This window comes from Hippoglossus hippoglossus, chromosome 8, assembly GCF_009819705.1.
Source record: "Hippoglossus hippoglossus isolate fHipHip1 chromosome 8, fHipHip1.pri, whole genome shotgun sequence".
Lineage (NCBI taxonomy): Eukaryota > Metazoa > Chordata > Actinopteri > Pleuronectiformes > Pleuronectidae > Hippoglossus > Hippoglossus hippoglossus.
Genome location: NC_047158.1, coordinates 16778834 through 16794181, shown reverse-complemented (window position 1 = coordinate 16794181; position 15348 = coordinate 16778834). Strand labels below are relative to the sequence as shown.

The window sequence follows — 15348 nt, the reverse complement described above, 5'->3', positions numbered from 1 at the left end:
TTGCGCGGAAGAGGAGGAAAGTTCAGCAGCCTCCCGTCCCCGATGAGGACGGAGCTGCTGTCGGGTTGGCGCTGCTGTTCTGGCCTTTTCCCTTGTGCCTCTGGCCCCCCCGTCGCCTCCCGCCTCCTCCAGACTTTGGCTACGAAGGAGAGAGAACAAAAGACAAACATTGTTACGGCCGAACTCAAATGTTTGACATTTAACTGGTTCTTCGAGCTGTGGTTGGACTGATGGCTGACGCACAGTTAAATTCAAAAGTCCTGTAATGTAGAAATCTGTACTGTGTCCTGATGGACTTTTTTGGCCCAAATTCTGCTCTTTATTTTTGGATATCTGCTAAAAACGAGTCTGATCCCAACCTTAATATAATTAATTTCTATGGTTAAAATCTATATGTTCACTTTGTTGACGTTGTATGAATGAGTCTCGTTTCTTTGCTCATAAATAATCTCTGACAAGACGACGACACGCGGAGAGCAGACAAATCTAATTTAGGCCTGTCATCAAGTTTATTGGTTACAGCTGAAACCATGAATCTCCAGCAACCCGCAGCTAAAAGCGAGAAGCTGCAGCTGATGGAGACGTTGAGCAGACACCGCCCAAACCTTCAAAACCTACGAAGGATCAAGACTGCTGAGGTACCAACTCCAGAATCTTGTTTTTTTTAAACAAAAAACTCCCATTATTCAGGTTCTCCATTGTTCTGGCTCGTTTTAAATCAACCCATTTTACCTTGTTCTCTTTGTTGCCCTCCTTTATCTGAGGGTCTTCCTCTCCCTCTCCCTTATGGAGCCAGTCAGGCAAGCAGAGCAGAGGGTGTGAGGGAGCAACGTGACAAAATTAGAGTTTGGGATGAAATGAGGCAAAATCAAGCAGAAAGTAAAGGATGGAAAAGGAAAAAGAGGGGTAATGTTAGGGCAAGTACATTCGAAGATAGGAAATCCACAGTGATGTGCAGTACAGTATATTTGCAGCACATCCATTGACTTGTGACTCACTGATTGTGTAGTGTTCGGTCCCGCTGGCTGTGCTATCGTCGCTACGTCATCGCCGGCCACCGGGGTGCCGTCCTCTTTTCGGAGCGGCACCTTTTTTGTAGACTGCATTTTGATTTGTGGCGGTTTGGAATTTGACGGCAAGTTGTTGGTGGATTGCAAAAGCTGAAAGGAATTTGAGTAAATATGTGAGTCTCTCGGAGAGGTAAAGAAATCAGATTAAAAAAAAAGCTATATCTCAGTCCAAGGCCTTATCTCACTGGAACATGTCTCACAAGGCAGCAGGTCAAATAATTATTAACAAGGCACATCCTACATTTGTGGATCATCGGCATTACAGATTCCCTTCAGGGAAACTTTGCCCGTCTTCCAGAAGGCTTTGCTACCTTAGTGATGGTCCCCACAGCCTTGGTGCGACCCTCTCTGAAGACCAGCCTCTGGTCACAGTGCAGATACTCGGGCGTCTTGATGAAGCGAAAGTGGACGGAAGCCTTGTCCCCTGTTCGTAAGCAGTCCCTGTTCATGGACAAGATGGTGGCGGTCTGCCGTATGCTGCCACAGTGGACTGATCAGATGGGAGAAAAGGACGAGGGGGGAGATGTGAGTTTATGCATATTGAACAACGATGAATCACATGTGTACCGAGTAATGAGACACTCTACTGCTCTGTATTCTCATCAGTGTGCACAAGGCTTCAGGACATTTTGTTCAAATGTTCTATTCTCATTTTATCATTTAAACCGAGCAAGACTCAAGAAATATGAAATGTTATTGGGGAAAACTAGATACAAAACTTTAACGTCCTGTCACGACCATGAATCTGCAGAGGAATGTTTGTTACTGTCATAAACTCTGCACATCCCTCTAGTGGATGTGCTGCTTAACAACCATCCCAACCGTAAAGGACCCATAGCAGCATGTGGGTGAAGACATCGAGTAAAACCGACTTTTATCATAAGCAGAGGCAGCAGAAATGAGCCTTTACCCACCCATGGCCTGGTATCTGGGGGATATCGTGGTGGGGTGATGCAGCACCAGGATCTCGGCCTCAAACTCCCAAGTGGCCTGTGGGCTCAACCTCGGGGACACCATCACCATCCCTTTCCTTATGGATGAACGCTTGATCTATGCAAAGAGTCGTGTGAAAAGAGGGGTTGAGACAACAGGAGACGGAGGAAGACACAACTGTTCATTTAATAATTATTGCTCCAGATTATTTTAAATCCTTGCTGCTGAGACTAGATTACATTGCGACCGTGCTGTGGATACAGAATCGGCAAAACAAACATTACATTATACACCTATGCAATCCCAAACTTCACTACTACTAGTTCTACAGTGGGAGACGATTCCCCCCCTACCTTTTTGAGAGCAAACGAGGCGGTCTGGCCACCTCGGACCTCCTTCACGGGCATTCTCTTGCGATGGATTGATTTGACGGCGATGGGGATGAAACTGCCCAGGGGGTCCGGCCCCAGGAGCATGGTATCATTCAGGCGTATGAGTCCACGTAAAGTAGTTCCTGATACTACGGTGCCCACTCCCTGAGATATTGAAGGAACAAAACTGATGGTTAAAGAGTGCATTAGGTAGATTTATCAATAATACCACACAGTAAGGTGTATTTAGTGTTGTGTTTGTGATTAGTCTGAGCACCGGCACAGAGTAGGTGTCGTCTATCTGGAACTCTGCAGGCTGATCGTCTCGGTAGGAAGTCCTGGAGGAGAGCAGGTTGAGGAACATCTTGAGCAGGTCCATGTTCTCTCCGCTCACATTGGAAATCTGAAAGATGGGACACATCCTGGAAAGACACACACACACACACGTTACAAAGGGGCCTTTTCACTGTTATTGCTCTAAAAGTCCAGTTCCAGTAGATTATTACACTCGATTAAAGTTTGAAACCTCTCAGAGCTGAAGTTTGATGCTGTGACTATGACGTCATCCTTGTTCTGCACCAGGACCGGGATCTTCCTACAACCGGGAGACTTCAGTAACCTCTGGAGCAGCTTCAGTGTCTCTGTTAGAAGGAAAAGAAAAACAAGAATTACACCACAAAGCCTGATACGGAGAATGACACATTACAGTCAGGTTGTGTTAGAAGAAGCAGCCACACTGTGTTTATGAAATATCATATTTGACTTGTCACAGTAGGTCAAGCTCATATTACTTGGTCCAAAGAGCTCTTTCCTAGTATTAGAAGAATCGTTGGTGTAGACTTTATCGCCACCTGCTGGCCTGACATGACTGTGTAAGCATTTGTTTTAGTTTTTGTGTTTCAGAGGGGGAGCGATCTGTTCAAATAAATATCCACAGTAGTGTCGACAATGCAAGCGTGTGAGTTATTCCATTCACATGAGAGGGGACTGACCTTGTAGGATGTTGGCTGGACACATGTCTATCTTGGTTACCACCACAAACACAGGCACATTCAGAGCGAGGGCCAGGCCCAGGTGCTCTTTGGTCATCCCTACGATACCTGCGTTACTGCCCACCTGGGGGGGGGGGGGGGGGGGGAGACAGAGAACTTCACTTCTATACTCTGCTTCTAAAGACACTGTTTATAGACTTCATTCCACATTACGAATTAATAACAGGTAAGATTCTGCCATATTCAAATATTGCTTTTTAAGTCATGTAGTCAGCCCTTTTTTAATATATAGCACAACATGTTTAATTGCCTAATGCAAATTTCCTATTACCCCCCCACACCAGATAGAACCACATCCACCCCTTCCTGATAACCAACCAACCAACCAACCAACCAACCCCCCCCCCCTCGCTGGCTCCTCCTTGCTGACCATGAGCATGCAGAAGTCGGGCAGGTGTCCAGTCATCCCAAACACAGTAGTCTTGAGGTATTTCTCGTGGCCGGCCAAGTCTATGAAGGTTATGACCTTTGACGACTTCTCACAGATTTTGGTCCAGTCCAGGCTTCCTCCGTGACTGTCTGGTTTGTTCACCACCTAGGGACAGACGGAGAGGGGTTCAATTCCCAGCAGTCACACTGTCCATATGCTGCTTCACACAAAAGTCCATTCAACGTGTAGTCAAGCACCTCACTGTACAGCACACAAATCAACAACATAAACCACTGCTTTAAATGTTTAGCAATTACAATTCTTTTAGAATCAACCCAGCCAGTCGACCTCCCTGGCCCTAACCTGTCCCTCCTGGTCAAAGCCCAGGATATCGTTGCCCACACTGCTGGTCCTGCCACTCTCCATCTCGTGCTTGTGCCTGAAGAGCTTCTGGCGGGCAAAGCCCCTGCCGTTGTCCAGCTCTCCATGCGTCAACACCCCAAGGAGAGTACTCTTGCCAGCATCCACGTTCCCCACCACTGCAACCCTGGGGGACACAGGAGTACCAAAACATCATTTCAACATTTCAATCATTTCAACAAAGTAAACATAACTGAGACATTAAAAAGATATGTCATGAAAAAGGTAATCCAATAAAAAAAAAAAAGGGAACTGTACAATTGTCAACAACTTAGTTTATTCAAATGAGTATTAAATGAGTATTTCTAATCTGAAAATCTAGGACTGAGGGGGGAGACGTAATACGTGCACTGCTGGAAAACTGGAGGAAAGACTTCTCCTGTACAACTGGTAAATGAAAAACAACTATGACCATAGCTGTGGATAATTATGTGTGGAATCCGCTCAACCCTCTGTATTCTGCTCTCTGACCACTCACCTGACCTCCAGGAAGTCCAGCTCACCCACACGCCTGCGGATCAGATAGTCGTGCACCAAACCTGCGGCCTCGTTGCGCTCTCGGAGTGGAATGAGGTCGGCGTCCAGTTGCTCACACATCGAGTGCACTGTGGCCACAGAGGCCTCCATATCTTTCTCATCCAGACCCCAGTCACCACCATCTGACAGAGTGATGGAGGAGGGAGGGGAACAAGAAGTAAGTACATAATACAACACACAGCCCTGTGATTTGTTATGAAATGCTCCGGCACAGACTGAAACACGGGTAAGGAGGGAACCTCGATTCACAAAGTCACTGATCAAACTTATAGAAATGTAATTTTCCAAATAAGGTCAAAAGGATGATGAATAATTTGCGTCATGTGCACAGTGTGTTTCTCACCTGAGCCCATCCCGACCACGTAGATGGTCTCTCCGCATCCCTCCTCCATCCTGTCCCGTAGCTGGCGCAGTAACGAGTCATACTGCTCTCCATTGGGGCTAACAAGAGCCTGCTGTTGGTTCACAGAAAGAAAAGAAAAAAGAACAATGAACACTGCTGCTGTTATGACGAGATGGTTGTTCTAAGGACTGATGCAAGCATTAGAGGGGATTCCATCAGATGTGGCTGCTCCCAACAGGGACTGGACTTCAGAGTAGGCTTCACTCAGGACATTTCCCCGGCAGTAGAAAGTTTGAAAGCTGTTCTCCTCACGCAAACACAGCTGCCTCTCTTCCCATTACACACCTCAAGGTTACATGTAAACACACAAGTGTTATCGATGCTTTAACAGACGGAAAAAGCTATAGATTCCAACCATTGCCAAAGTAAAACGGTATCAGGGTGTTTACTAAGATCAGGTTCGACCAAAATCATTTCTCTCACTACTTGATTCAACACTGTGAAAGTTTCTCGTACTGTGTGGTTGTTTTGTTTTTATCAAAAACCAAAGAGTGTGTTTTTTTCTAAAAAACAGTGAAACCACTAGATCAAGCCTACAATTATACCAAAAAAAATCACATGAGTAGAATGTAGTGGGACATTTTGTTTTTCTATTAAAATCAACAGCACAGGGTTGTCCCTTGAAAATCTGGTTACGATTCAGATATAACCTTTAAAAGTGTTATGTACAATAATAATAATAATAATGCGAAATAATTACACTAAAAGGCCCGAAGTGTGGTGTCACATGAATAACCTCAATATAAGTACGTCAATCAAAGTTATTCTTCTTCTTCTGACGTTTAATGGCGGTTGGCAAACAACTTATCGGCGCATTACCGCCACCGTCTGTGAGTCAGAATGGATATTTGCCTAAATACAGTTACAGAGTCCTGTGTTTTTTAGAAACCTGAATATCGACCTATATCCTGCATCACCCGAGTCCCTCTGTAATATTTATCTTAGACTTAATTCCAAACTGTTTCTTTGTTTTTAAAGTTTTTAAGTGTCTGTCTCTGTCTGTGGTTTTGTGGACAGACTCAAAACATCTGCTCTACTGTCACATCTGCCTGTTCAGTATCTTACGGGTGCTGTTTACACCTGTACGACCAACACCTCATTCTTGACACCATCACCTCCTCCCGCTGTGTCTCCGATGGTCGTTCTCGTTTCACCTACTTTCTTCTGGACACTAAAAGTTATTGGTTTATTGATGAAGTTGATGAGCCAAAGGTGAACAAGGAGCGGGCCTCCCTGACGCATCAGCTGTTTTATGGGACACGTAGCAACGCTGCCATGTGTCACCTGACCTTCCACATACATGTAAACACACACGTATGTAAACATCAGCTGGAGAAGAGCCCACCTCGGGTGTTTCATCAGCCTGTGGGTTCGATCGTGTTGTGGTCGCGTTTCCCTCAGACACACAATGAAAAGCTTACATATACCTGCTGTGTTAGCATCAGGTTGTTCCCTGAGTGATGGGTAATCCTAACAGTCCGGCTAGGCTAACGTTAGCCGCGGTGTTGTTATGCTAGTGCAACAACAAAACTCCAGACACCGCCCACAGACCCAGTGGTGTGTGCGGTTTATGACTAAGGTGCAGCGACCAGTGTTTGCTAATAACACAGTATTTGTTTCATTCATTCGTGAGCAGCAGCTAGCTAACGTTAGCCCCACGTCGCTGCTACGTCCAAGGGGCCTAGTTTACCTTGTTGGTGAAGTCAACCCCGCGGTCCTCGGGCACGCCGTTGATCAGGTCCTCGTCCTCAAAGCTCTCGTCCCCGGCGTCCTCCCCGCAGCCTCCCCGGTCCGGGGCGAATATACTCTCCGGGGCCAGAGCGTCCGCCAGCGGGATGTAGACCGGGCTCGCACCGGGCTCCTCCGCCGCAGCTAGCGATGCCATGTCTGTGCCAGTGTTGGATCTGAAGCTGTTGATGTTTTTTCCTCCTGCCAACCAAACACACACACACGCACACACACACACAGACACACACACACGCTAACGTTGATTAGCCAACATTAGCTTCACACCAACTGACACAGAGTCAACACACAAGTCTGAATATTTACCTTTTGGAATCACACGCGGTTTGTTTGTGCGTCAGTTTCAGTCAGTTTGTGTTCGAGCCATTTCAAAAAACATCACAATCCGCCTCATTCATAATAATAGATAAGGCTCGTGTGTACACGCCCACGTCCTGTCTGTCCCCCAATAGTGTCTCAGTGTCTGTGAATATGAAAACTCTGGACCAATCCCAGCGAGGGGGCTGGTTCATATGATTACAGGCTGACCAGGTGTAATCGCAGTGAAACTTCAGTTGATGCAACTTTCCTGAAACAAATGTAATGAACTTATGTAATAATACAATAATAACAATAACAATTTCCTTTGATCCAATAACTTTGATTTCAGTTTCAGCTCCTATCAAAGTCAACCATTTATATTTTACTGTGAAATATGATTCAGTGACGGTTTAATTTAACTTGATAATCAAAAACAACTTCATTGAACAGAATCAACGATAAGACAAATATAGGGATTCTCGAATTGTACTTTGAACAAACTTAAGTTTAAAAGCTGAACATGATGAAAGAATTCCACATAAACGATGCTGCACAGTGTAACTTCAGTTGATGCAACTTTCATGAAACAGATGTAACGATCTTATGTAGTAATAAAATAGTAATAAAATACTAACGTCTTAACACTTTCCTGTAATCTAGTCACTTTGATTTAAGTTTCAGCTCATATCAAAGTCGACTCATTCAACAGTCGGTACCGGTCCTTTTAAAACATTTTACATTTTACAGTGAAATATGATGTAATAAGCGTTGAATCTCAGTTGACGATCAAAAACAACTTAATTTAACAGAATCAACGATAAGACAAATGTAGTGATACTCGAATTACACTCTGCTCATTGTAATTTCATCATCCTTCTCCAGTGGTATATTGTTCAACAGAGTGGGCGATGTTGTGTTGGGAAACAATCCAGGAAGTCCCCTCCTTGCTCTGCTAAATACAACCCAGACCAGATACAATGCCCTTTACTGATTGATTGATTTGTCCATTATTTAACCAGGAAGCTCTCATTGAGGTACAATATCTCTTTTGCCAGGGAGTCCTGGTCAAGATGTGTGGTCCAAAAAAACTAAAAGTTACAATATAAATAAAAGCAGGGACACATACCACACACAAATATAGTAAAACAAATGATGACGATGAGACAGTGAAGGTGTGAAGCTACTGTGTTATAACAGCTGACTCTTACTGCAAAGGCCTGGATTTAATTGAGTTCTCCATGACCTCCATGACGTCTCTGTAGTATTCAGCTCAGCTCCTCAAAATGTCTTGCACATGACATTTCTACATCATCTCTCCCATGCTGATAATGTAAAAATGTGTGGAAATATTCACAAAGGTATGTTGATGGGCTATTTATTGACATGCAGTGTTTCAAAGAGTATTATGATAAAGGGTAAATCATAATGTATGAATCATAAGTACTATGTGTATATATATTGCAGCTACTAACTGTCTATAGACTAGTTCTTAGGGCAAGAAGAAATGTGACACGTCTCCGTGCCTCATCGAACGTCTGATGCAAGAACTGCATTTCCCAGTAGTGACCGAAGCTTATTATCTTCCCAGATACGTCGAGTGGAGAGATAAACCCTTCAGATTAAATCATATGATGAGGGAGGCACTTCTCTGTGTGTTGAGGACCAGGTCAACATAAAACAAGCTGTGGCTCGGATAGTGTCCATTCTTTGGATCAGTGACACACGCCAGGTGTTGGAGATAAAAAAGAGAGACACTGTGGTCGTGAGTTAACATTTAGAACAAACAGCTGAAAACCCGCCTGTGTCTGTGAGTGTGTGCCTGTCTGTCAGTGAACCTAGAAGCAGATGGGATGTTAGTAATCAGGAGACTTTTGTTAATCAGCAGAGAGGATATCAAACCTCTGAAGTTATTTTACGTATAATAATCACAGAGACTTTGAATAATGTATTGTAGCTTAGTTTTTGTAAGCTAATGGTTAGCACACACACACAGACACAGACACAGACAGACAGACAGACAGACAGGCAGGCAGACAGACAGACAGACAGACAGACAGACAGACAGACAACAGCATTGATTATGTGATTATGTAGCAACCACACAAGTTTGCATGAGGGGATGGGACTGAGGAAGTGTAATAAGCGTGTCTGTGTGTGTGTGTGTGTGGGGGGGGGGTACTTGCTTTTGTTATCTTTCTAGAACCTTTTCCAGCACAAACACAGCCCTTGTCAGGACCAGTGGACCACATGGGGACCAAAACCTGGTCCTGATGAGGCAAAGTGTTATTTCTGAGCTCCTGGTTAAGGTTAGGGATAAGATGTTAATTGTGATTAGGTATGGTTTGGGTTAGGCATGCATTGGTCATGGTTAAAGTTGGGGGGTAAGGAATGTAAGTCAATGCAAAGTCCTAATAATGTGTCTATTTGTTCCCTGACAGTTGCTCCTCCTCTTATATCCTTCTCTTACCTGCAATTCCCTCATGATTGTAATCTTAAGCTTGTAGTTCATGCACGTGTGTCAGTCTGAGTCAGAGCAGCGTGTGTCAGCAGATGAAAGTGCCATCTATTTCCAGCTGTGAGTCAGAGATTCCATCCAAATCGAGTGATTGACTCAGTTTCATCTCCTCTCACTCTGTCTGCTTCGTCTCCTCAGTAAAGTTTTCTTACTCTGCGGTCCCACTCTGCCATCTGATCCCACAGTGAGTTACAGCCCATGTCCACTAACCGGCCATTAAGGCTCCTGGCTGTGTGCTAAATATTTACACGTCTCCCTGGCAACGAATTCATTTCTATTTATGTCCGCCCCTCTGGCCTCGGTTCCCCCTCGCAGTCAGACTCAACAACCTAAAACTTCCAATGTAGCAGCCTCACGTCAACAAACGATCCATCACCAGTTACCCTCTCTTCACCAAAGTCTGCGAACACTTGTTAAGCAGTAGATTAGTTATTTACAGTGGATAACTTCACTCTGAATCCATTTGTCGACGTTCACTAATGGCCGGACTCTATTGACTGTCTAATATGTCACTCCGGTCGAAGGAGCCTCCCACTCCGTATATATTCTCCACTCAGGCTGCAGAGGGGCAAGGCCTTCCCTCATTGCAGCACTGTCATTTCTTCTCAGCCGAGCTCCTGGACCACATCTGCAGAAATAATGAAAGTAAGTATCATTTACACAGAACGGTGCTCTTGCATGTCTTTCACTCTCTGTATTGTACGACTCAGCAGGTCAAGCAGTGTCAGGGCCCATTTTAAAAGTGGACATGACAGCTGCTTTGACATTTGTCAGCTCGGTCTGAGCCCTGCTGATGTAGCCGGACCAGCTGGACTGTGCTTTAACAGAAGCGTCTCATTGTATCTTAGCTTTTAGTGAGATTCTCAGAGTCCTGGCCTGGCAGATTTCGTTTCATTGCCTTTTATGGTCAAAGTATTCACTGCACATTAGTCACCTTTCGACTGAGATATCAACTACTGCAAATGCATGAGAAAGTCAGCTGCTGGTGTTGAGATATATTCGTCCTCTGATAACTTAAACACACTGAAAAAGAAATGGAAAATCTTTGTTGCACTTGCATGGAAATGTGTCTTTGGCTACAAAGCAGAGCACGTGGTGTTAAAAGAGGCGCATGACAAAGAAAGTTCATTCATTCAGACATGCATCGAACATACGTGGGTTCCACGACCAACAGAGCTAAAATACATTGTTAACTTTTGTCCATTTTATTATTCCAGTCATGCCCTTTTCTCAGTCTCAGTATCTAGAGCAATGCATTGTGGTTTTTCTCTTGGATCACAACCAAAGCTCTGTATCATTCCGGCTTCTTGCTTGGCTACAGATCATGTGTTTGGAAACGGCACCGGGGAGCGAGGGTCAGGAGGCTTAAATCACATTATAGCGTTAAATAGAATAAAGTCATCATTCAGAGGTTAAAATAGATGCTGCCACACTGTGTTGTGTAAGTTTACCCCCTTGGAGTCAAAGAAATCAGGAGTGGCAAATAGTGGAGGCGTTTTTTCATGACACAGGCCACTGTCAGCAAATGCCTCTTAATTAACACAATTCCTTTTGTAGAAACTTGGAGTGTTTCTCGTTACTTGGTAGCAGGTTTTTGTTCCTGTCTTTCCCAATATGCAGTTCCCCTTAGACGGCAGAATCAGGGAGAAATGCAGAGTGACAGCTGACTCCAACCGGCAGCCCAGCCCCACACGCAGCTCATAGCTCCCACCCTGGTGCCATGTGTCATACGCGCGCCTTACAACTGGACTCGAGCATGGAAAGAATGTCGAACCCATGTCATCCAATCCTCTTCCCTCTCAATTCATTTTCTTTAGTTTTACCTCCACATATAGCTTCTAGTTTTCTGCCAGAACCAACAAACCAACACTATTTCTGGATAAGGGCTTTTTAATAAAGGAGTTCAATGAGTCATTTTCACTGGGGAACTATGTGATTTCACTTCTCTCAACTCCTTGAACTCTATCAACTGAAGGAAGTCCTTTCCAACTTTCATCTCCTGTTTACTGTATCTAACATTAACAACAGCTGCAGCGCATTAAAACCCACATTCAAATTCTTGCTCCTGTTGCCTGAAGGGATGTGATGAGGATCGACCTCTGATGAAATGCTGTCAAGTAAAAAAAAAAAAATCACATTTCACAAAAGTTTCAAGTTTTTTCGCAAGTAAAGAATGTTTCAGAATCGCTTCCATGACAACAGGATAAACAATTGCTGTGCTCATGTTTCCGATTTCTGATTTCTCTCACATGTCACGTCGACCCTCCACTGTAGCACAGATATTTAACATTACTGTGAAAACTTGTAAATCTTCAAATGGCTGCTGTTTTTGTACTTGGTGACAGATCACTGTTCCCATTTTGCGAAACTGTTAAATAGGGGCGATCTGTGTTTCACAAGCAAATAATAGGTTGCTCAATAATGATTTCCTAACCGCAGCACAAGCTCAGTATTCTCCTGCCACATGTACAGTAGCATCTAAGGATTCCTGCTGCTCTCAGCCTTTTTTTTTCGTTTTCCAACATAATCTCTGCCAAAATGTGGCGTAGTGGAAAAGAGGGAATGGAAAGAGGTGGAATCATTGAGCAGCCCCATCGGTGGGAGTATAATTGAAAACATGTGTTTGTAAGGATGGAGTGAGGATTAGAGAATTGGCTGAGGCTCCTGCTGCTGCTGGTGTTTTTTTTTCTGCCTGTAGTTGCAGTAATAATTGGCTCTTGTAAAATCCAATCGTATTACCTCACAATATCGGTACTGTATCATTAACCTGTGCTTCTTTGTCTTCACAGGACATGATGGTAAAGAACATGTCCTTCAAGGTCGGACAGACCCTGACCCTTGTTGGAGTTGCCAAACCTGATGCGACAAAGTAAGCGCTGACGTGAAGCAGTATCTCGATAGAAATGAATCACAGTCTTTTTTGGGGTTCAGGCTACTTTCCATTAGTTGACAACTGTATTCCACAAACAAGACTGCTGTTTACCCATTTGAGACACGAGGAGCCTAATGAAATGTGGTGAACGCTTTTTCTTTTTGTCCGTGCCGCAGTTTCGCATTGAATATTGGCTCCTCTGACCAGGACATTGTGATGCACATCAACCCTCGTTTCAACGCCCACGGCGATGAGAACGCAGTGGTGTGCAACTCTTACATCGGAGGACAGTGGTGTGAGGAGCTCCGTGAGGGAGGCTTTCCTTTCCAGCTAGGACAGGAGTTCAAGGTGAGCGGGACAGTGTGTGTGTGTGTGTGTGTGTGTGTGTGTGTGTGTGTGTGTGTGTGTGTGTGTGTGTGTGTGTGTGTGTGTGTGTGTGTGTGTGTGTGTGTGTGTGTGTGTGGTGTATCCCGACAGGTCTTTGCAGGTCATCCAGAGCCTGAATTTTGCGTGTACACATATTCTGTTTCTGTCATATGCAATCTCCCCCGTGCCTGGCAACATTAATAATCCTTGTTAACTTGAGGACTAATATAAGAGTTTTACCCATTTATTTTCCATCCGATAAAGTACATTTAGGTAGTAGATAGGATGTGGTGTTAAGGTGTTTGGGTTGAAATATTCGAAACCCAAATACTTCATCCAGGTGCGGATTAGAAGTTCGTATTGTAACGTCTCCATATTCTTCCCCCTTTTCTCTGCGTCTCCCGCCTTCCTCTCTAGATCACCATTGAATTCACCCCTCAGGAGTTCCTGGTGACTTTATCCGATGGCTCCAACATCCACTTCCCCAACCGCATCGGGGCGGAGAAGTACTCCTTCATGAGCTTTGAGGGGGAGGCTCGCATCAGGAGCATCGAGATCAAGTAATCCTGCTCCATCCCAGGAACTTTTTTTTCCCCTCCAATTTCTCTGACATCTGGTCACATATAACTCCAGCTTTTAAACTCCTGAATACATGCTCATCACACATTATCGCATTATGCAAGAATTTAGCTTGTTGACATGTGCAGATACGAATCGTAGAACAAATGATTTAACAGAACGTCTCAATGTGATGTCGTATGAAGAGCAAGTCCCTTTCAGGACATTTTGTGAATCATGTCTGCACATTTCAAGCTTACTTGACTTAGTTTGATGTCACTGTGCTAAACTACTCATTGGAAAAACAAGCCAAACATAAAGTAGTTCCAAGCCTATGTTATCTGACTGTTATTTACTTTGCAGAGTTTAGCTGAAATGTGACCATGTTCTTCTTGAAGGTGCCTTGAAATGTTGCATGTTCATTTTGGTTTTGTTTTCCCTCCCAAACATTCCAGATTTGTAACAACATGTATTAAAGCACGGCTTTAAAATACAAATAAAAAACAGACTTTGGTTATTCCTTTAACAGCCACATTAGGTTATGTTTGTTGGGTGGTTCGTCATAACTACTGGACGACTCCCTGCCGTCAGTATTTACAGTATTTACATGTATATTCTGTGTCCTCTGCTCAGTTACACAATCATGATGTCTGTGAAAAAGTCCCTTCCTGACCCAGTAATAGTATTTGCAACCTGTGACATTGGTCCAGTGCATGGACAAGAACACTTAACTAAAACATTCTACAGGCTCTGAACTGGCATGTGACAATTACGCATAATCCCAGACAAACAAAAATGTTGTCAATAATTAGTTCCTCCCTCTGTTCTCATCTGCCTCCATTTTCGAGGCGTGGACTCGTCAAGATGTTGGAAACTGTTCTTATCGATTCTGCTCCATGTTGACGTGACGACCGCATCACACGATTTCTGCAGAATCGTCAGCTCCACATCCCAAAGGTGCCTTACACTGGATTCAGCTCTGATCACCGTCATGAAACCTTTACTGTGACCGTTTCTTGTTTCATCGTCATGCTGGATGATGCATCCTTTAGAATATGATAAATTGGGGCTAAAAATGGATGCACATGTTCAGCAATACAACCCAAATAGACCCAAGAATATAGATGCCTAGCTGTGTTAGCCACCAGATGTCACCATTGCTATATTAATGCAATTTGCCAGATGATTGTGGGGGGAAATGTTTCAGGTCACACTCTGGCTACTGTTGCTTTTGACTTCACTTCAGCGAATGATCGCCTCTGTGAATCTTCACTGTGAATTTTCTCTGTAAATTCACATGACTCAATACAAACTTGAATTGAGCTCAAGGTGATTCAGCTCGAAAAACTTTGAAGAAGATACTGAAGTGATATCTTACACAGAAACCCTGGATATAATGTGACAGCTCTATTCATCTCTTACTGACCGGCACAATGTGTTCAGCATGTGCATTGGCACAGAGAGGAAAATGGAAATCAAGGACGAGATGCAAATCTCTGCAGTGGTTCCAGCCAGGCACAATTTGTGTGTGTGTGTGTGTGTGTGTGTGTGTGTGTGTGTGTGTGTGTGTGTGTGTGTGTGTGTGTGTGTGTGTGTGTGTGTGTGTGTGTGTGTGTGTGTGTGTGTGTGTGTGTGTGTGTGTGTTTTGAGAGGCTTGTGTGTTTTTATAATCTAATCTGATGTAACAGAGGGCAATGTGTATAAGGAGAAATGGATAGAGAAGAGGAATTGAGGACGTGAGGAATGTCTGTGTGAAGAGGTTCTAGTGAAAATAAAGGCTGTGCGACGTTATCAGGCGGTTTCTCCAAGACATACACAGGTGTGTGTGTGTGTGT

At 44.1% G+C, this 15348-nt stretch overlaps 2 protein-coding genes across 3 annotated transcripts in view; one reads left to right on the top strand and one right to left on the bottom strand.

Annotated features, from left to right (window-relative positions):
• Positions 1-7338, bottom strand: part of gtpbp1 (GTP binding protein 1) — an 8817-nt gene extending 1479 nt beyond the window's left edge. Inside the window, exons 1-15 of one of the 2 annotated variants that reach the window (XM_034593938.1) lie at positions 7212-7338; positions 6847-7087; positions 5097-5208; positions 4695-4875; positions 4160-4343; positions 3797-3961; positions 3367-3490; positions 2901-3015; positions 2652-2796; positions 2357-2539; positions 1985-2120; positions 1382-1560; positions 999-1160; positions 733-783; positions 1-139 (exon numbers count right to left, since the gene is read on the bottom strand). The exon at positions 1-139 is cut by the window's left edge and continues 1479 nt beyond it. In XM_034593938.1, the coding sequence (XP_034449829.1) occupies positions 23-139; positions 733-783; positions 999-1160; positions 1382-1560; positions 1985-2120; positions 2357-2539; positions 2652-2796; positions 2901-3015; positions 3367-3490; positions 3797-3961; positions 4160-4343; positions 4695-4875; positions 5097-5208; positions 6847-7041 (2049 nt within the window). In that variant the 5' untranslated portion in view covers positions 7042-7087; positions 7212-7338 and the 3' untranslated portion in view covers positions 1-22. The remainder of the gene's footprint in view (positions 140-732; positions 784-998; positions 1161-1381; positions 1561-1984; positions 2121-2356; positions 2540-2651; positions 2797-2900; positions 3016-3366; positions 3491-3796; positions 3962-4159; positions 4344-4694; positions 4876-5096; positions 5209-6846; positions 7088-7211) is intronic. The other variant, XM_034593939.1, reaches the window with a different exon arrangement.
• A 2868-nt stretch (positions 7339-10206) lies between these two features.
• Positions 10207-14017, top strand: lgals2a (lectin, galactoside-binding, soluble, 2a). Its single transcript, XM_034593940.1, has 5 exons — positions 10207-10362; positions 12507-12586; positions 12766-12937; positions 13373-13534; positions 13571-14017. The coding sequence occupies exons 1-4, from the start codon at positions 10357-10359 to the stop codon at positions 13517-13519; spliced, it is 405 nt and encodes a 134-aa protein (XP_034449831.1). The 5' UTR covers positions 10207-10356; the 3' UTR covers positions 13520-13534; positions 13571-14017.
• The last annotated feature ends 1331 nt before the right edge of the window (positions 14018-15348 follow it).